Source organism: Camelus ferus, chromosome 5, assembly GCF_009834535.1.
Source record: "Camelus ferus isolate YT-003-E chromosome 5, BCGSAC_Cfer_1.0, whole genome shotgun sequence".
NCBI lineage: Eukaryota > Metazoa > Chordata > Mammalia > Artiodactyla > Camelidae > Camelus > Camelus ferus.
The window spans coordinates 87,253,368-87,275,029 of record NC_045700.1 but is presented as its reverse complement, the minus strand read 5'-3'; the positions used below and the strand labels follow the sequence as shown (position 1 = coordinate 87,275,029).

At 43.0% G+C, this 21,662-nt stretch overlaps 1 protein-coding gene and 1 long non-coding RNA gene across 2 annotated transcripts in view; one reads left to right on the top strand and one right to left on the bottom strand.

The window, feature by feature from the left end:
• Positions 1-21,662, top strand: part of COL4A4 (collagen type IV alpha 4 chain) — a 120,514-nt gene that overhangs the window by 23,847 nt on the left and 75,005 nt on the right. The window contains 4 exon segments of the mRNA XM_032480378.1: positions 13,972-14,106; positions 14,893-14,937; positions 15,635-15,751; positions 19,091-19,159. Coding sequence (XP_032336269.1) covers positions 13,972-14,106; positions 14,893-14,937; positions 15,635-15,751; positions 19,091-19,159 — 366 coding nt within the window.
• LOC116663779 lies at positions 315-20,899 on the bottom strand. The gene is made up of 3 exons (XR_004320111.1): positions 20,633-20,899; positions 9,702-9,710; positions 315-324 (listed from the first exon to the last, which is right to left on the bottom strand). It is a non-coding gene; the product is annotated as an uncharacterized LOC116663779 (long non-coding RNA).

The following is a 21,662-nucleotide window of genomic DNA, read 5'->3' as shown; positions in this document are numbered from 1 at the left end:
AAAAAAAATTCACTTTGTTTAAAGTAGCGTTTCCAGACGTTTGACCACAGGACTCTTTTTAGACAACACCAGTTGAAATCCTGTGGAATAGCTTTCTGTAATCGAAGCGATAGCTGCATTTACTCCATGCTGCTCAAGTGCCAGGCACTGTTCTGTGTGCTCTGTTTAGCTCACTGACTCCTTACAGACAGTTCCTTGATCATCTTATGGTGTCAGCTTTGCAGTGCCAAGGACTCCAGTACAGAGCAACTGAGCGTCTTGCTCAAGGCCACCCAATCTTGATGACCACACCAGAGCCTCTGTCCTGCAATGCACGTGAGCTCTCTTGGTTTGGGGCCCTTGAACATTCATGAACCTCTCTCTTATGTTCTGACAGCAGCAGTTGGCAGGCCCTAACTCATCATCGGTGCTGGCGTATTAGCTCAAACCATCCTTTTGGTTAAAAATACCCCCACAACCTTACAAGAAAAGGAGTATGTTGCAGGAGTGTAACCGAACTGGTCCGATCCTAGCCTGGACCGAGACACCCTGTCCCAACCTGGGAGGTTCCTTTTCCAGTTGGATTCATGCAGCCAGTAATTAAACGAATGCTGAGACTGGAACAACGCAGGCTTCTTTTAGTGGCCAAATAATGGAGAAGCGGGAACCTAGTTTGCATATCAACTTCTCAACCCAGTTTGGGCGAAGACACCAAATATATAGACGGGTCGGGGTAAAAGGGAGGGAGTTGAAAGGAGTGGGAGGAATAGTCATGAGTTACCCGAGGACAGGGATGTGGTTGGGACCCAGACAACACTTCTTTTCAGTTCCTGTTTGGGCTTCTCTGGCTGTTGTCATGGCGATCGTCAGCTGTCATGGTGCTGGTGGGTGTGTCACTGAGCAGCTAATGCGTTACAATGAACATATAATGAGGCTCGAGGTCCACTGAAATCGAATTCTCCAGCATCTTGGGCTTAGTTGGTTATGACCAGTTCTTGTTTTTTTTCCTCTCTGCACCTTCCTCTTGAAACTTAGATATGAGTAATTGGTTTCTATTTGAAGGAGGGGCAGGAGGACAATTCTGGGGCAGCCCCCTGGTAATAGATTTGGAAAATTTTTGAGGCAGATCAATGATGAGTTTGAAACACGTCCAAATTGATCCCACAGGGCTGTGTGTGTTGCTCAAAAAGCACAGTTCGGTAAAAATCAGTCTACAAGGATGTGAAATGTTACCTTCCAGAGAGAAGGGACCATCTATTTCTCCCGCAGCATAGCTTTGTCTTCACACAGTTTGTGTGCAATATGTGTGCAGTTCTGTTGTCGAGTTCTTTGCTATAAGCAGTGACCTTATTGACTTGAAGTTATGGCAGATTCCTTTCTGCTTAAACTGCTTTGTTTCTTCTTCAGTAAGTCAAAAACTTTGGTGATCAGACTTCATCTTGAGCTTTCCCCAGCCTCTTTCATGATATAATTTTTAAACTGCATTTGTGAGGAAACAAAGACCCTAAAAATGAGCAGTCTAAGAAGTGCTTTAGCTTTTTCATGTCAAGGTACACGATATTCGGGGGAAAGAAGTCTGGCCTTTGTGTGAGGTTGTCAGTGAAAACCTGCCAAGATTGTACAAATGAAAAAAGAAAAGTAATCAGCGCCTCTAAACTTTAAGACCCTTCGAGCTTGGGGCCCAGGAGAAGTGGCGTGATCAGCTCTGTGGCAGGAATGGGATGTGGGCACCACAAAGCAAAGAGGGACAGGTGCTTTGATGAAGCCAGCTAGTGTGGTCCTCCGATTGAATGATGTCCAGAGAGTTTTTTTGGTTTTTTGTTTTTGCTGTCACAACTGGACGGAGGGCGATGCTGCTGGTTCTAGTAGGTTCCAGGCCAGGGAGGCTGCCAATTACCTACAATGCACAGGGCAGCCCCACACCAAAGGATTATCCATCCTCAAATGCAGTAGTGCCGGCTCTAATCCCACAGCAGCTCTGGGAAGCCAGGATGATGATTATCCATCGGTCACTATGAGGAATCCGAATTTCCAAGAGTTGTAAATGACTTGCTAGTTTGTGGAAGAGGCAGGAACCACCTCCAGCGGCCTCAGCCCAGCATCTGCCCTGTAATCAATGAGAAGAGGATTGATTATACTCAGGTTCAAGCACCGGTTTTAGCCATAACTTTTATGAACCTTAGTGGCCACTTGGATCTGCCCAAACCTGGGTCTCCTCATATTTACACCCTCGGTCCTCTGTCTTCTGTGTCCTTGGGCTGTTCAGCAGTCACAAGCAGCTGCATGTGGGGAGGGTGCACTGTCCCTCCTGTAGCCCAGTCTTCAGCGCCCTGGGTCCTGGGGACTCACGGGGGTGGGCTGCACCCTGCAGTCTGCACCGCTGTTCCTGGGTGGTCAGGGAGAGCTGTGTGCAGAACACTGGTCAACCTCTGCCCTTCCTGAAACAGATGTGTCCCTCATGAAGTCTGCAAGTTGCTGGTGACGTTTTCCAGCTGGGAATCTGGGAGCATGGCTTGTGCATGACTAGGAGATGGTTTGGGAGGAGGCGAGTCAACTCACATACCATCTCTTGAAAAACAGGACTCTACCAAATTCCAAGGATTGAGGCTCGACCCGAGGCAGCGCAGCCCATCAGGGGAACCACCAGGCCTTTCTAAGAAGGAAATGATTCCGCTCTTATGGTTTGATGCTGAGTGAGTGGTTTGTTCGGCCCCAATTCAAAACCGCTGTGTCTACAGCGAGTGGTGGGGAGACAGGCTGGCTGAGGGTTTCAACTGGAGACAGAGGCTGGAGTTTGAAGAGGAGCTGGGACGCATCTAAGACAGGGAACCAAGAGGGGTTCCCTCAGCACCAGCAGAAGGCCCTTCAGTCCCACCATGGTACCACTAGAGGCCCACCGTCTACCCCTGACACCTGTCTTCCTCGTTTTCCCTTCAGCTATTTCCCACCAGCTGAGCCCCTCACTCTCCCTTGAGCATAATCTAGATATCCCCACTTCTCTACCCTTTCCTGGAATGCCTTCCCACTTCCACTCTGCCTTGGTCTTTTCTGCCCTCCCCAGAGGAGCTCAGTGGAGACACTATCCCCCCACCCCAAGGCCCCCGCCCCTCCCAGGTCCCAGCCAGTGCGGATGCCCCCAGTGTGAGCCTGGTTCTCCTCTGTGGTGTTTCTCCTACCTTGACCTGCAGCTCCATTTGTGTGGAAGTGCCTGACCCTCTTGATTGGACCCTAAAGGTGGTTGTGCAGACACATGTGAAGTGCTTATACTGGCTCCTGGCCCATAGTGGACCCTCTAGAAATAGAAGTTGCCTACTTTTGGTTCTCCCCTTTTAGAGCTGGGGGTCATTTTTGAGGTATTTCTTTGGGATGATCACAGTAGATGGCACCTCATAGGTAGTTCACACATATTAATCAATAACTTAACAATTCAGACTTTAACCTGGACAGGAGTTGGGAGCCTAAGCTGGTGGCCAGGCCGCCTGCAGCGTGTATGTCAGGAGACCTGTCATATCCAAGAGAAGGGGGAACAGAATTATCGAGGAGTCTCTCCGAGTCTTCCCCCCACACAACATTTAAACCGGTTAGTAAATGAGTATCTTGCGTGGTTCCGATTTCCTTGTGAATTTCAGGTAGGGCCAGAAATAAGCACGTTGAGCCACAGACACGGATATGCCCGTTGCTGTACTTAGACCTTTTGAAGGTTCAGGAACATCCTGGAAAGACTTCAAGTCTGAGGGCAGGACACTGGGGATTACCCCTTGGGTCTCCTGGGGCCTCAGAGCCCTCCGCTGGGCAGCAGGGTGTGTCCTAGAGAGCTGCCCTGCCCCTCCCAGCCCTAACAGCCCGTGGCTCCATGATGTGGGGCGTGACTTTTCCGCATGTGACAGCTACTTAATGGGCTCCCAAAACATTGTGTGACTGCCTCACATTTCCATAAACCTCATTGTAGCCCCTCTTGAAAGATGTGAATGAGGTGGCCGCGGGCGGGGTTTTAGATTGCTCCTTGTCAGTTTCAAGGGAGGAATCTCTGTGTTTTTGATGGATGTCTCCTTGCAGGGAAAATTGCATGTCTTTCTAGACAAGAATGAGAACTTTTATAAGTTCTACTTTAGTAACAAGCATGATAACAAAGACATCTTCTGTAGTATTTTCCAGAATAAAATACATTTATGTTGTTTTCCATCCAAGGGAGTCTTGTAAAGGTTAACTCCATAGAACTTTGCGATTTGGTGGGTTTGTATACAAGAAGGTCAAATGGCTTAAAACTCAAGGCCCGTCTTAGTTTTTCGTTCAAAAACCAAAATCACACATTTCCTTTGGAAACTTTAAATCACTAGCGTATATACACGTAGTTTTTCTGTCAGTTTCACTCATTTATGCCTTGCACTCCTACGAGCTTGCATTCCATGATAAAAACAGAATTTCCTTGGGAAATTCTAACTCTTATTAACATTTTTCATATCATTAATTTATTTTCACACAGAGTTCTTGAACTCAGTCTCTTTTATCACTCACACAGCTGTGTTCTAGTACATTCTATAACTGTAGCCTGATAAACGGTTCAGAGCAATTATTTCCATGTCCCGAAGTTCTCATAAGTCACTTACGTTACATTTTGATGGAAACAAGTTCCAATGACGGTGGAGAAGTTTGCAGACTTGGTCTGTCCCCACCCCTTCATGTTTTGACGCCTTTCTTCTCCAAGAACTGACTTTCTAGCTCATTACGTCCCACTGGAGAATTCTCTAACAAATGAAGCCCTGCCTGAGGTCACAGACTCAGGTGCCTTCAGGGGACAGCAGGTGACCTGAGTGAGGGGCCCCCAGCCTTGGGGACTGTGAGGAGTTGGACAGTGCATTTGTCGTGTAAAAGCATCAGAATTCAGAGTTAAAAGACAAAACAAACAAAAAACCATAGCACCTAACAATTAAAGAGATTTCCTGGTAAAATTTAATCTGAAAGCTGCCGGCTTATTAAAGCATTCCCCCTGCCATGAATATTAACCTGAATTTTTGAAGGATGAAAAACCTGCCCAAGTTAAAAGAATGGATCTCTTATGTCAGTGCTTGAGGATGTATTTCTGAACAGCGCGTGGGTGACCTGGTGGGTGGAGGGATGATGCATCCCTGTCACTTTATATTATTTAGCCTATTAATGGTATTAGTAGGAGCTGATATCTCTATAAAGGAATAACTCCAACTAATTAACGTGGCTTTCAGTCTGCCGACAGTCTCTCCCTTTAAATCCAGCATTTGTGTTTGAAAAAGGAGAGAAAACCAGCTTATTTGCCTGCTACTTTTATTAAATGATTTGCCTGTATTATTTTCCAAACAGGCCAACATCTCAGATTGGGTCTGAAGGTCGATTTTGGCGTGTCTGCCCTGGTCAGGCTCCTCGTGAGATGGCCATGATTTGCAGCCGAGCCCTCAGTCTCCTGTGTGGAGTTCAGTTCCATGGCAACCACGACTGCTGAGCTGGGCGACCCGGCGGCGTGAGCTGTGGCCAGGCCCAGCGGGCGCAGAGCTCAGCAAGTGTGGGACCAGGCTGAACCTGAGAGGGTCAAGGTCACTACCAAATTGGAGGCAGCCTTGCTGCTGGTGAGAAATCAGGTGCACCTCAAAGCAGGGAGTGTTCCAAATGGGAGCCCAGGGAGCGGTGTTTGTGACTCTGAGAATGCCTGTCTAGCGCAAGGGTAGCATCTGACTAAATTAGTTAAGACGCTGAATTACAGAGTTTTTAGGAAAGAAAAGTATATTTTTTCCTTTCAAGCACCATTTTAGCAAGTAGCCAAGAAATCCACAGGGAAACAGCTATGTCTCCAGGATTCTTTTTTCTCCCACTCTGTTATACAATCTTATTTGCAATTCATTCAGCAAATAACCATTCATTCATTCCATTCATTCAGCCAGTGGCCATCAAGCCTTCACCATGGCATCTGAGGAGGCTCTGAGGCTTAGGGGACAGACGATGGTCCCCGTGGGATGGAGGTGGAGTCCAGCAGGAGACAGATTCACCCTCCTGCCATTATTTCTGGGTCCCTGATGAGTGCCGGGGTCAGGTGGTCTCGGTGCTTGGGATCAGGGGTAAGAACAGACCAAGATCCTGGCTCCCTCCCTGGGGGGGTAATTTGGTGCCCCAACTTGGTTTAGCACAGGAGCCTGTATGTGTGGTGGGCGGTGCCGGGGAGAGCTTGGCCTTGTTGGAACCAGAGGTCACCTAGTGTGTTACATTAGTTCCTAGGTCTGCTGTAACCATGACCATAACAGACCTAGTGGCTTGAAACAACAGAAATTTATTTTCTCACAAGTCCTAGAGTCCAGAAGTCCACCAGTAAGATGTCGCCTGCCATGCTCTCTCCAGAGGCAGGCAACAGGGGACATCCATGCTCTGCCTCTTCCGGCTTCTGGTGGCTGCTGGCATTTCTTGGCTTGTGGCTGCATCACTCCTACCTCTGCCTCCATCTTCACGTCGCCTTCTCCTCTGTGTGTCTGTATCACATCTTCCCCTTGGTCCCTCTTAGAAGGATACATGTGATGGCACCGAGGGCCCACCTGGATAAGGCAGGACAAGCTCCTCCTCTGAGATCCTTAACTTTATCCCATCTTCTGTCATCCAAGGGGATGTCACAAATTCCAAGGTTAGGGTGTGGGCATATCTATTTGTGGCCACCATTCAAACCACTGAAAGCATTTGGGCAGAGAGAACAGCCTCTCTTTCTCAGGGCTTTTGTGTTTGAGGGACCACCAGTGATCAGACAGGTTTGATCATGTAGATGAGGGACCAGGTGGTAAGGGATGCAGTTGAAAAAGCAGTTACAGGTTATCCTGAATAATAAGGAGGGCTCTGAAAGATTTTAGGAAGGGTGGGAACTAGCTGAATTTATGTTACAAGATCATTCTGGCTGCTCTTCGGAGACTCTAGTAGTGGCGGGGGGTTGGGGGATATATTAGGGAAAACGTCTCAGGAGGCTAAGTTTAAGATTACTATTGCGAAGACAGACGGAGAGACGCCTGGATTCCAGTTCCCTGGGCAAGAGCTCCAAGCATAGCCCATCCAGGTCCCACAGCAGGTGTACGATGCTGGGCTGATGTGACACCACTTTTGAAAATAGGAAAACCGCTCTTCCATGACCTGGTTCAGGGGGTGAGCTTACATAGTGCTCAGTGGCAAAGCCGTGTCTTCTGGTTTTCTGTGCAGTGTTCTTTCCACTGCACCAAGCTGGCTCTCAAGAAGCAGCTGATCTTTTTCTACCTGTTTCTCTATGAGATGATGGATGTTCACTCAACTTACCATGGGAGTCATTTCATGATGTGTGGGAGTCAAATCATTATGCTGCACATCTTACACTTACAAGGTGCTGTATCTCAATAAAAGTGGAAGGAAAAAGATACAGAAAATACACCTTACTGCTCAAAGAAGTCTTTAATAAATGACCTGACTGGTTTGGAAGACCGCAGAACTGTCTTGCTTACATTTCTGAAAAAATAAATAATAATAATTTTACTGCCATTAAAAAAAAAAAAAAAAAAAAAACCAAAAAAAACCACAGATGAAAATTCTGAGTCAGTCTTACTCCAGGCTAAACTGATTAATTTATCCCCTCATTCAGTGAGGTGGACTTTAGGTACAAGAAAACACTCTGAAGTCCAGTCTGCTTAGACTGTCTATTCTTTGAGTAACATCTTTTTTATTTATTTCACAGTCCTTCCAGATCGCCAACATGTTTTTCCTCCGTGTTATAGAGGAGGGCCCTGGAAGGACCAGCTAAAGGATTTAGGCTGGGCATTGAAGTCCTGTGTGAGGGTTTAAGAAGTGTTATAGTGTCACCTAGTGGCCTACTCGTTGAGTTACAGTCAAGCATAAACAAGGCAGAGGTTGCTGCTGAATGCTTTGTTAATTTTAATTATAAAAAGTCCGTGAGTGTATGTTTAGAATTTATACTGTGCAACGCAGTAGCGAAGGTGCTGAGGTGGTAATAAAAAAATGTACAAGGATCAAGAATCTTACTAGACAACATCACCCCAAGCTAATTAAAGTAGTAGTCAGCAAACAATAATGAAAAATAGGTGATGAACCTTTTTAGGTGTTAATTGTTTGAGGGTGGAAGTGAGAGTTTGTACGAGAGTGAGATTGATAAGGATTGGGGTTAAAAGGGAAGCGGTAACTTTGAAGAGAGGGTGTGACGTTGTTTCCCCATGTGATAGCCGGGTGGCTTCGGGTCACTTGCTCTGTCTCTCTGAGCCTTGGCTTCCTCATTTGGGAATGAAAAGGCAGACACAGGATGACTTTCTGCTTTAAGGATGTAAGGATTCCATGAGAAGAACTGCAGTGCTGTGTTAGTGCCCAGGATGGAGGAAGTGCTCTGTGAGTGGTACCCTCGCACCACCACCATCATCACCATCACCACCATCATCATCACCATCATCACCATTGTCGTTTTGGTTAGAGGAAGGTTGAATTTGAGCTTCAGTTGGACAGAGGCTGCTATTACTTCAGGCAAACCGACGGCAGAAGTGTGTTTGGAGCAGAGGGTGTAGGTGTGGACACCACAGGGAAAAGGGTTGGCTGGGGTGGAGGAAGGTAGACCGTATTCACTGCAGGGATTGACGAAAGCAGTGACACAGCCAAGGGAAGACTGGAGATTAGTTGACAGCTTTATGTGGAAGTGGGGAGGAGACTGGATTTAGGGAAGCGGGGGAGGCTGGTGCTTGGATAACCCATGTAAGATGACAGACTGTGACCCAGGGTCTCCACAGTGGGATGAAAGAAAGACAGACACCTGAGGTTTAATTCAAAGAAAGATGTGATAGACTCGGTCATGGGACAGACATGGAGAAGGAGGGAAAGAGGGTCAGCCAGCGCTGACAGCTGGGTGGGGTGAGCTTAGATGCTGGAAGGAACCAGGTTGCCGTCTGCTGAGTTGGAAGAAAAAGGCAGGGAAACTAGTCTGAGAGTGGTGAGCTCAGCTTCCGACATGATGAGTGTAAATTTACAGGGAAGAAGTTTCAAAGAAGTTTCTCGAAAACAGTCAGAGATCTAGGCTGGGACTAGAAGGTTAGATTTGAGAACCACAAAAATAGAGGTCTTTAATTAATTTGATGAATACTATTGTTTTCTTAAAAAAAACTTTATAGGAGAACATCAAGATACATTTTTAGAAGTTTAAAAATAAGATGAGGCTGGAAGCCATTGGAATGTTGCTGTAGGCATGCTGTGAGTGTGGTTTAGTGCAGGGACCCTCCAATGTGCCAGTTTGGAGCCAGGGAAGGAGGAGAGATTTTGAGAGAAACTGATCGAGGTATGAACTCAAACTTACTGGGGACGTGAGTGAGTTGGAGTAAGTTATACCCCCTTAGTAGGCCTTCCTCATTATACAGAGATAATAACCTGTATTTCTCAGTGTTGCCGGTTGGATTAAATGGGGTAAAGTATGCACACGAGCAGGTGCATAACCCAGCTTAATGTAACTAGAATAATAAAAGCATCGTTCTTCTTCATTTACTCGTTCATTCATTCAAAGGCTGATTTGAAGATTTTTGGTTTTTAAACTGTACATATGCTCTTATCTGTTGGTCTCGTCTCCCTAAGTCGTTGTGAAATAAAAATAGTCTGATCTTAGCCCAGCTCAAGAGACGTGTCTGACACAGATGATTAACAAGGGAGAATCCTAAAGGAATGTTCTGGCCTCAGAGAGCCGGGCAGGCGTGCGATTCCTTGTCCACTCCGATCGCCTTCATCCTTTATTTGTACAGCTGGCCCGGGACCCGGTGCTGCTGTGGCCACAGTGGGGAGGCGCCTGTAACGGGTCTGATGACTCGGTGTCAGCTTGGCCTTTGGATAGAAAGCGATGACCTGGTGGCTTCCCATGGCATGCCAGAGCTTCCTCGGCTGTCAAGCCGATTGTCATTTCTGGATTCAGTGAGTCTGTTTTCTCACTTCTCCGTCTCTCGCTGAAAGTCATAAACAGCAGAGGCAATTCCATGCACACAGTAGCACAAAAAGAAAAAAAAAAAATCAGGGATCCTACATCTGAAAGCCAGTCATTATTCCCCTGGGCATTTTTTCTTTTTTGCTACAGTGAATGCAGTGCCACAAATCCATATCATGGGTATTTCTTTAAAAAAAATTTTTTTTAAAGGTGCAAAATTCCAGCCATTATTTAATAATTCTGTAGCTCTAGAAATGTCTTTTCTGGGCTTGCTGTTTATGCCTGTTCATCCTGAAGTTAATTTTAGTACAGCCTGATGAATGAGTAAGCTCAAATATTTACTTATAAACATAGTTTTATTCAAACTGACTCCTTTTATATGAAATAATTTAATGAAAGTGGAATTATTCTCTACATTACTGAGGATAAATTATTTACTCAAGTTGGGCAAACTAGCAATGACTATTTCAAAGATTGCTATTTGGAAAGTTTTTGTGAGCAGCTTTCTGACAGATTTAATACTGTTACACCAGTTTTGGTGTATTTCTTCAAAAAAATTATCTTATGATAAAGTACCGATTAATATGAAAAAACAGCACTGCATATAAAGCAAACCACAGAGTCTTCCCTGTAAAAGGTAGGCATTTAGCACTGTCTGTTAGTTATTTCACTGGCAAAGTAGGGGTTGTGTTTGCTGTTGACTGTAGTTGGAAAGAAGACAGAACACGCCTGAGTTCTATCTCAACAGCGGTACACACCAGCATCGCTGCATTCAGGACCCCTGCTCTGCTCACCCCAGTGTGGAATCACCTCAGATCCGCTAACTACTGGCAGCCAGACTTCTGGGGATGGCAGTTCAGAGACCGGGGAAAGCAGATCCTTCCCCTCATTTACAGTCTTCCCTTGGTGGATGGGGGTCTGACCGCATTCTTTTATTAAGTATTTCTTGCTCTCTGCCTTGCTTACTTCATGGCCTTGGGCATCTGGACTCTGCCTTCCAGGACCCTCATGGTCGGGTGGGTGTGGGGCTGGGGCCACACAGACAAAGAGGTGATCACAGTAACCGGTGACATGTGTGGCTAGAGAGGCGTCTGGGAGAGGCATCTGACTCTGAAGGGTGTTGGGGAGGGCAGGAGATCAGCGGAGTCTTTCCAGGGGAGGATTGACAGATGACTTGGAGGGGTTGGGAGGGACACTTCTGGGACAGGACCCTGTGAAAGAACAGTGCTTGATCAGACACGGCCAGGAAGTCGGCGTGGCAGATCAGGGTCAGGGGAGGAGGGAAGAAGTGGGGACGAAGAATTTAATCTAACCATCCCTCGTTTCATTGCTGTCTGAGGGGGTTTTAGAGGGCATTTTCCCAAATCAGGACACATATCTGTACTGAACGGAGTGCCACCATTCCTGCCGCTGTGCTGAACATTTCTACTGCTTTTCGTTTCCTCCTCAAAGTTCCGTTAACTCCCTGGGTTGGGCATCGCGTGTCTAGAAGGAAACACGTTCAAGAGATTTCTAGCCAGTGAACTGGGTATCCTTTCTGTTACCCTTTTATGCTCAAATACGCATTTTGTCGTTTTTAAAATAATACATTATTGTCAAGTGCAGCATTCACAAAAGAAAACTGAGGAATTTTTGTGTGAACCGTATGTAAGACAAAAAGATAATTCCCAAACTTAATGAAAAAGCAGTTATGTCCTGAGCCTTATATTTAGGAAAAATGGGAGCTTTTAACTTAGGGTAATTAATCCAAACCAAGTGAGACTGATTAACACAGGTAGAAAAGGTCTGCTGAAGTCATTATTTATTCTTACTTTTAGATTGTAGTTCAGAAATTGTGTGATATCTTGAGTGAATTGGCATGCCCTCAAAATGCCCCCCAGTGCTTTGCACCCATATAATTATATCTTAATTTTATTTATTTATTTTTTGTAACACATATTTATACATTTAAACTTCCTTGAAATTTCTAAGCTGTCAGTCGTTCTTTGGATACTCAAGAAATAATAGCTCTTGTAAAGAAGGGCAAGTACAAATAGATTTTGATTTATAAAATTTAGGCAGATGTTAAAGGCTGTTGGTAATGTTTGTTGAGCCAATGACTGAATGATGAAAGAGAAATGGTAATTAATATTTATTATAAAAGTCACGTTTGCTGATGGTAAGATGCTCACAAAACAGAATGAATCATTGCCCCGGCTTGCATTTCTCACTCCTGAGACGTGATGATATGCCATTTCTTGTATATCCTTCTAGAAATGTTCCTTTACAAACATATTTAGAGAAAATGTCTGTCCATTTGTTTCTCTGCAGGTGGGATCATATGCTATATGGCTTCCCCCCCACCCCCCGTTTAAGTAACAATAAACTATTTGTAATAACAGTAATGTATAATAATAGCTAGCAGTATTGTGCCAGCCCTATGCTAAACACTTTACAGGCATTATTCTTTTTATATCCACAAGCCACTGACAAGATAAGACAGCTGAGGAACAGAGAGGTTAAGAAACATGCCCAAGGTCACACAGCTAGTAAGTAATCCTGGGCTTCACGTGCAGGGTGCTGACTGCAGAGCCTGGACACACATTACACTGTTTCTTCTTCATAATTTAAAAATATGATTTGCTAGGATGCTAAGATGGCAGTGGACAGGATGCCTTGATGGAGACATGAGGTTTATTTTACATTCAGCGGGAAGACGAAGAAACTCTAAAAAGCAGTTGTGTGTTGTGATCTGATTTCTGCTTGAATGTCACTCGGGTTGCTCTCTGGAGAGAGGCTGGGAGGAGGGTAAGACGAAGCTGGAGAACCACTCAGGAGGCCAGAGCAATGTTCTCAAGGATGCTGGCCTGCACCAGCGTAGCAACAGGGAGACAATGAAATGGGTGAGTTTCAGATCCATTTTGCAAGTGAAGTGCTAGGAGCTGATCATGGATTAAATGTAGGTGTGGCAGAAAAAGATTATCGAGGATGATTCCCAGGATTTTGGGGCTGGATTCTGGGTAAATAGGGAAGGTGGATGGAAGCTCAGATTCAGGGGGACAATCAAGAGTTCCATTTTGGATTTTTTTTAAGCCAGAGGTACCCTTGTATTAAGGAGATGTCAAGGAGGCAGCTATAATATCAGGAAAGTATGATCATCTGGAAGTTAGAGAAGCCTGTGCTGAGATGCATGGGGGAATTAGGATCCACAGCATTTAAAATTTCCATCCTGGAGGGAACCGTGGAGGCAGGGGTTGTGGAGAGAGACACCGGTGCCTGGGACATGGGAGGGAGAAACATCACGGGGGTGGAGGTCAAGGGAGCGTGCCCCTCTGAGGCAACTTCCCTACTCCAAATAGAAAGAGCCTTGAGACTTGCTGTAACAACTGAACATGAATTCACTGCACCAGGGCATCTCAGTGCCTCGGAGAATGGGCTTCAAGGGAGCAGGGAGCTCCTCATCTTTGTGCCAGAAATGTTCCTACTGGGGGTTCAGGAGGAGAACTGAGTTCATGAAATGACTTCACCTAAAATAAGAGGTGGCCTTTTCATTTGTGGAAAGAAAGTTGCATAAATATAATGTGACATGGAGAGCCTACTTCCAAATTATGAATAAGAAATTAGATAAAAACAGTTAAAAAACAGAAATGTTTCTCCCTAAAAGCGCAGACAAATTATTTGAAGTAAGCAGAAGGGCTGGCCATTTTTCCTCACTCTTAATTCGTGTCTCTAACATCATGGTACTGAGACTTTGATTCTTAAAAATTCCTTACTTCACTAAATAGCTCGGGATTTATAAATGCCAATGGTGAAATGAAAATAGTAAGAGAGTTATAATCGGTTTATAGATGTGTGTGTGTGTGTACATGCAGTAATTCAGATTTTTTTGTACAGCTTCAATTCGGATTGAAAAAGACAACAATTTTCTTTCTTTTTGTAATTGGTTGATCGTTTGTGCTTCTATTACTAGAGTCTCCTCCATCTTTAATTTTCTAGCCTTTTGTGAATCCAAGTGACTGTATATTTGTGTTAGAAAATGCTACTTAAGAATCATCCGCCCCCACCTTTTTAATCTTTCTTCTTAGGGTCACCCAGGACCACCTGGGCCACAGGGTCCTATTGGGCCCCTGGGGCCTCCAGGACCCATTGGAATTCCAGGAGAGAAAGGGATGAAAGGTGACAGTGGCCTTCCTGGAGCAGCAGGTGACAAAGGTGACAAGGTGAGCTTTTTCATAAGTGAAAAAGTCCCTTTAACCACTTACCAGCATTAATATGCCAGATTTTTTTTAAAATCACAAGTAATACCTATCTGCACCTTATAATAAATGGTCTAAACTCCTCTTCCATAATCAGCCCTCATTCCTAGCCCTCTTCTGGAGAAGCCCGCCTTTCTGGATCTATTCTAGGCACTTACATACATGCGTGGACCCGGGGAGGGGTTGTACTCTTTAAATGGCTTTTTAAAAACCTAAATGATATTATATGTGTCATGCTGAGCCTTTCTTTTGTTACTCAGCCATCCGGCTTACAGATCATTCCGTATCCGTTTATAGAGATTGAACTTATTCCTTTAAAAACACTGTATTAGAGGCCATAATATGGATAAACCTACAGTGTATTCCCTGTTGATGAGAATTTGCAGTCCTATCCCAGCTCTGTGTAGGGTAGGTGTGCAGAGACAGTCCTGCAAATTACCTGTGTTTGCATTTCAGTGTGTGTTTCTCTAGGATAAACAGACTCTGAGAAGTTGAATGTCCAGTTTATAGGATCTGGAACCTATTCTTTGAAATGATGTGGCCAAGTTGGCTTCCTAAGTACAAAAAGAGAAGCACAAAGTGTTGATCTGTAAATGCTGCATTCGAGCTCATTAATGTAAAAACAAGTGACAATGACTGCTATGGGTTTTTAAAAAAATGAGTTAATGGTTCATATTTTCAAGTTAATCAACCTGTTAATCTAATAATTTAGTAGCTTTTATATCATTGTTTTATTTTCTGGGATTTTAGGGTCCAACAGGTGTTCCTGGATTTCCAGGTTTGGATGGAATACCTGTAAGTATCCTTAAATTTTCTCCATTTTTTTTTAAGGAGAGAGAAACACTCATCGAAGTCCTTAAAAGCACACGTTCAAATATATATATTTTTATATAATACATAATATATATTATATATATGGCAAACTCCTTTGTATTTTCTCATTTTAGTAAATGCCAGGGTACCTGCATTTCAATTTCATGTAATAACTCTGAGATCAAAACACTTTACTTGACAAGCAAGGTGTTGAAAGAGATTAGAGAAAAGCATTCCAAAATATCAGCTAGATATGCTTGTCACGTCACAATGTTCTAGAAATAAATGTATGCTCATTACCAAAGATTTTATATGCTAGTAACTCCCAGTGGTGGAAGTGGGCTTAAAACTCTCATTGCTAACATGAAAACCAAATGAAAGAAGGAAGAGGTATTCAGGGGACTTCACAATTCATTAGAGTCTTTTTAAGGATTTCAAGGAAGATTTCCTCCCAAATCTCCCCAAGTCCTTCAAACTAAATTAATTTAAATTGGGAACTATTAAAATAAATTTACTTAATTTTTTCTTTGCTACATAGTAGTTGTGGAGAGGGGAAGGAAATTTCACAAAATTTAACAGCATGCACGTCCCAATCACCGTATTTGGGGACCCATATTGCATAACCTTGTTGTTACGGTATTCTTGCAAAAATTCTTCACCTGTAATTTTGTTTCTGTAGGGACACCCGGGGCCTCCTGGATCCAGAGGCAAACCTGGCATAGATGGCTACAATGGCTCAAGAGGTGATCCAGGGTTTCCAGGAGAAAGAGGAGCTTTTGGCCCAGAAGGCCCCCCAGTAAGACTGCCACAGCTCATCCTAGTGGGACTCTTAAGTGAAAAGGCCCTCCAGTGTGAACAGGCTTGATGTGTTCAAGAAACAGAGTTAACACAAGTGTGCTGGGAGCATGATGAACACACGGGGGTGACTGAAGGATGAGGACAGAGAGGTGGGCAGGACCTAGAACACAGGGGGCCTTGTAGACTGTGTAAAGAGAGGCAGGGTTTTCTTTCCCATGCCCGTGGGAAGGCACTGGATGGCCTTAAGGAAGGAGGCGATTGGGTCTGACTGATGTTCTATGAAGATGCTGCTGGCTGCTGTACAGAGAATGGATAGGAGGGGAAGGGAGCCAGGACACCAGTTAGCAAAACTTACATTGTTTATCACTCAGTGTTCACTGCAGACATGTAAGCCCCTCTAGGTATTTCAAGCAGAAAGGAGTTCAACACAGGGAATTTGGCACTTATTGTAATGGCTGGAGGATTGAAACTCCAGGGTTACTCCAGGACTACGGATTTCAAGGGCTCACACTTAGCTGAGATTCAGACTTCGGAAGCTGCCCTTGTACCTCAGCCACTGCCTCTCATCCCCATGTCAAGACACCAGCAACACTCACATTCCTGCCTTCCTGCTTGACAGCATCAGCAGTATCAGAAGAGGATGTCTTCCTCACTCCTACCTTCCACATCTCATAAGTACATTTCCCAGGTGGAACCTACTTCACATCCAGCTGCAAAGCAGTCTGGGAAATGTAGTTTTTAGCTTTCTACCCCCATAATGCAAAAAGATAAATGGTAGGGGTTTGGAACGGAGGTCCAGAAACAGCTGACAATATCTAGCACTTAAGAAAACTCTACTGCTTTTAGTTAATTTTTTCCTGCAAAAACTTGAACTTTTATTTTAAACATAACTTTAGCAAGAACTAATCTTCACCACTTATATCCCCTTTTTCTCTCTTTCTTTTCCTTTTTCTCACTTAAATAAAGACTGAAGAGGATTTAATACTGACTTTCAGTCACTGTTTTTCAGACTTTCCACTTCCCTAATTAAATGTCATTTCCCAAGACTCCTAAAAGGTTTTTTCATCACCACCACAGGCCTCTTGCTTTTTTCTATGCATTTTCATTTTGCTCCAGATTCTTGTGGTAACCATCTGAGCACAGAACTCGAAAAGAAATTTCCATCTTCACTTTTTCCTTGTGACAAACCAAGTAACAACTAACTTTCATTGTTAAGCTTCTCAACCACCCTTTGTTTTCAAACTCGGCTATTTGAAAGCTCAAGTGCAGTCTGCTGAACGCACATTTTTTGCTTAAAGTCTTCAGACTGGATCACACCTCATTCTACTGAGCATCTATGAACAATCAAGAGAGTGGGCTTCTCCATTTTAGCTTTAACACAGCATGTAGTACTGACTGCAATACGGACGTTTGTCCTTATGGTCTCTTTGCAAAGCAGTTTTCTTTCCCTTGACCCATTTCATGTATCAGCAGTCCTCAATCTGCACAGGAGTGTAAGATTTTAAGAATAATATGCAATTTGAGGGCACACAAAGCCACGTTAACCTCCAGTGGGAAAATTACTATTGTTCTATGATCTTTAAGTTATCTTGTTGAAAACATTAAAAACTCTCTTACTTCCAGTTATAAGCATATAGGGAAAAATTTTAAAAACTACTGTTTATTTAGGACATTGTAATCTAAAACAGACGAAACATGGAGGATTAAAGGGTTTTCTTTCTTTGTAAAAACTTATCAAGTTTGAACTGTGCTTGCCTTCTGGCCTTGTAACTTAGGGTATGAAGTGAATTGGGTTTTATATGCTTTGGTGAATCATCATACTCGTTTCTAAGTTTGGACCAGCTCCGGTGTTGTGAAATATCTCCAGGAGTTCCTTTAGCATGCAGTTGTTCTGCCTGTGTCACTTCCTCTGGTTATCTTCATCCTTTTGGTCACAACTGCTTCCCTCAGTTATGTCGATAAGTTTGTCTTCACTGAGTCCCTCTGGCCTGAATGACAGCAGCCTCAGCATTCCCACAATAGCTGTTTCTTCCATAGCCCCACTTACATTCTAGTTGGACTTCATCTCCAGTATTATCATTTTTCATTTCCCCACTTCATTTTCAACTTTGTCGGCCAATGCTCTCTTTTGGTGATTTGTTTTTATGAAATGTTGTTTGGGTTTATCACCGGGAGACAAGGGGCAACACAGCTTACACGTTTCGCTGTCTGTGTGTGGACTGACTAACAGACGTTAGTGACAAGTCGCTGACAGGCTTTGAAAGGAGAGATGCAGTCCATCAGCTATCGTGATTCGCACCTGTTCCTTATTGGTGGTCTGTGGACCAGTGAGCTTCCAGTGATGTCTGTATTTTCTGCAGTGATTCAGTTAATACACAGTGGGAACTGAAATTTGAACCAGTTTGTTGGAGGACTGGCGTAATGTAACTTATCTGTGGGACTGAAACTCACACATATTGGAACCGTGAGAAGCAGGAATGGCCTGTGGAAGCAAATCTGATTTCTCAAGGAAATTGTTGATGTAACTGACCACAAAATGGTTTGGTATCTCCCACTTGAAAGCAAAGTCAAGCCCTCTCCTGAGAGGGATTAATTCTGAAATCTGCATGTCCTTCATAGGAAACTTGATATATGACAATGGTAGAATTTTTATGTGGTAACCAAGTTAAGCTATCTTAGGATACTAAGTATGAAAATTATGGAGGAAAAATACACTGAGATATTTCATTCACTTTTTAAAAAAACTCTAAGTAAACAAACTTGCAGCTGCGTACAAAAACTCCAGAAAGGAGCACTTAATGATTTTTAAAAATTAATTTTTCAAAGTATACACAGGCTATGTTTTGAATAAAAATACTGAAATGGATAAAATCTTTTTTTTCCCCTAATCTTAGGGCATAAATTATTAGCTGACAGTTTCAAAATTGTTTACCTATAAGAATAATCCAAGTATTATGTGTATTATGTTGTGAGGAAAAATAATTAGTAAATATCTGTAAGTATAGTAATGTATATTATATATAATCTATTAAAATGTATATTATATATTTATAATATATTATACATACATGCATTATATATTATATATGGCATTATATATATTATTATACATATTAGCAGATGGTCAGTCTTAGGAGATTCCTTAATAGATTTTCACCAAATATGGAGTGAATATATGTGAGCACCTTAGGACAATGGTAATGATGAGAATAAAGAAATCTCCACTAGTGAAATATGATTATAATGCTAGTTTTCTTGGTGAGTAATATTTTATTTGGAAAAGAAAATACTGAAATAGTAATAGTGTTTCCCCTTTAAGTGAATATTTTATTTTCAGGGACTTCCTGGAAAAAAAGGAGAAAAAGGAAATTCCGTGTTCATTTTTGGTACTGTAAAAGGTATTCAGGTAAGTATTATGATCAAGGTGAGTTAAAAATTTTTTTTTCATATGGGTAAACCCATGCAGGAAACACATGAACTGAGATTTCCTCTGAAGTGTCCCTGAGGAAGCTGGTTTGGATCGTTACCCTGACCCTCCGGGAGGGCCTGTACTTCTCGTGTGAAGACACGTGGCTTTAGCTTCTCTGGCTATAAAATTCCAATACTTCCCAATGATTCTTGCAGAGTTGTAATGAGGACATTTATTTCAGGGTTTCCCAGCCTTGGCACTGTTGACATTTGGAACCAGAAAATCATTTATTGTGGAAGCTGCCCTGTGCATTGTTAGGATGTTGAACAGTGTCCCTGACCTCTACCCACCAGATGCCAGTAACCACCTCCCCCACCACACACACCCCAAACAAAATCTCCAGAAATTACCAAGTATCTCCTGGAGGGAAATCATGCCCAGCTGAGAAACATTCATTGATTTGTAGCTAGAATATTTTGATATTAATACTTGTCACCCAGTATAATAAGTCACCACTACTGAACTTGACAATTATGCAATAGCACTAATAGCACTGTCCTTGGCAAATTCAACGCTTTTGTGTTTTTAGCAGAGAATGATATACAAATATTCAGAAATAAACTCTTGAATGACCACCACATCTCTCTAATTTGAGTAGCCCTGGATAAGCAGAAAGAGATCACTTGATAATGATAAATCAAGAGGAGACATGCGGTACATTTTCAAGATGTGTCCATTTCTGTTAAGGAGGGCTATTCTACAATAATTAGATAAAAGTCATCCTAGATTGTTTCTGTTAGACCCCAATTTCCGTGCCACCTGGACTGGGGACACCTGAGTGTTGGCCCCTTAAGTGAGCTCACAGTATTTGTTTGTAGCCTCTGTGCCTGTTCTTTCTTGTTAAACAGCAAGTACTATGTTCTTGTTTATAGCTTAAATGATGTATTAATAAACTTAGCATCAAAAGCAGGGTCATTCTGAAACAGACTTGCAGACGTAGTAAACAATCTTATGGTAGCCAGGGAAAGGGGGTGGGAAGGGGTAAATTTGGGAGTTTTGAGATTCGTAAATGTTAGCCACTATATATAAAAATAGATTTAAAAAAACAAGCTTCTTCCACACAGGGAACTATATTCAATATCTTGTAATAACCTTTAATGAAAAAGAATATGAAAACGAATATATGTATGTGTATGCATGACTGTGACATTGTGCTGTACACAAGAAATTGACACATTGTAACTGACTGCACTTCAAAAAAAATTAAAAGCAGGGTCATTCTGAGAACCAGTATGATGTATTGGATGGAATGAACTGACCCTTACCTATACTGTGACTTATGCAACCCCCTTAAACCCTCTGAGCCTCATTTTCCTTATTTGTGAACGAAAATTCAGATAACACCTACCCTGCCTTCCTCTCAATGCTGATGATCTTTTACAATAATTCATATTGCAGCGTGTTGTAAACCTTAACACACAGTATGGTATTAACTATGGTGGGAATTTTTTGGTAATTGTGCAAGAAAGAGCAAGTGAGATAGAAGGGGAGATGTCTAGAGAGAATGCCTCACTTTAAAGAGAAACAGAGGATCTCCAGTAAAAGTGGCAGATCAGTAATCTTGGATTGACAGTGATCTTAAGAGCCTGTATCCACTTCACACCCATTCGGATGATTACTATTTAAAAAAAACCAGAAAATAGTAAGTGTTAGTAATTATGTGGAAAAGTTGGAACCCTTGTGCATTGCTGATGGGAATGTAGAAGGGTGCAGCTGCTATGGAAAATGGCATGGTGATTTCTCAAGAAATTAAATGTAGAATTACCCTGTAATCCAGGAATTATACTTCTAGATATAGACTCCCAAAAATGAAAGCAGGGACTCAAACAGCTATTTGTACACCCATGTTCATAGCAGCATATTCACAGGAGACAAAAGGTGAAAGCAACCCAAGTGTCTACCCACTGATGAGTGGATAAGCAGAACCTGGTATTTACATGCAACACAATATTATTCGGCCTTATAAAGCGAGGGAATTCTGACACATGCTACAACATGGACCAACCCTGAGGTCATCACACTAAGTGAAATAAGCGGTCACAAAAAAATGTGTGATTCCACTTAGAGGAGGTTCCTAGATGAGTCAAATTCATAGATTCAGAAAGTACAGTGGTGCTTGCCAGAGACGGGGGCGGGGAGGGGTCTGGGAGGGCTCGTATTTAATGGGTGCAGAGTTTCCACTGAGGAAATGAAAACGTTTGGGCAATGGAAGGTGGTGATGGTTGCACAACGTTGTGAATGTATTTAGGGCCACAGCACTGTACACTTAAAAACAGTTAAAATGTTAAATTTTATCATATGTCTATTTTACAATATATTGTATTTTACATTTTTTAAAAAGAGCCCGTATTCAAGAGAAGATACACCCTTCGATCCTTTAAAGTAGCTAGAGACTCAGGGCAGAGTCACAGGGCAGTGGATGTGCACTGAGGCAGGTGTG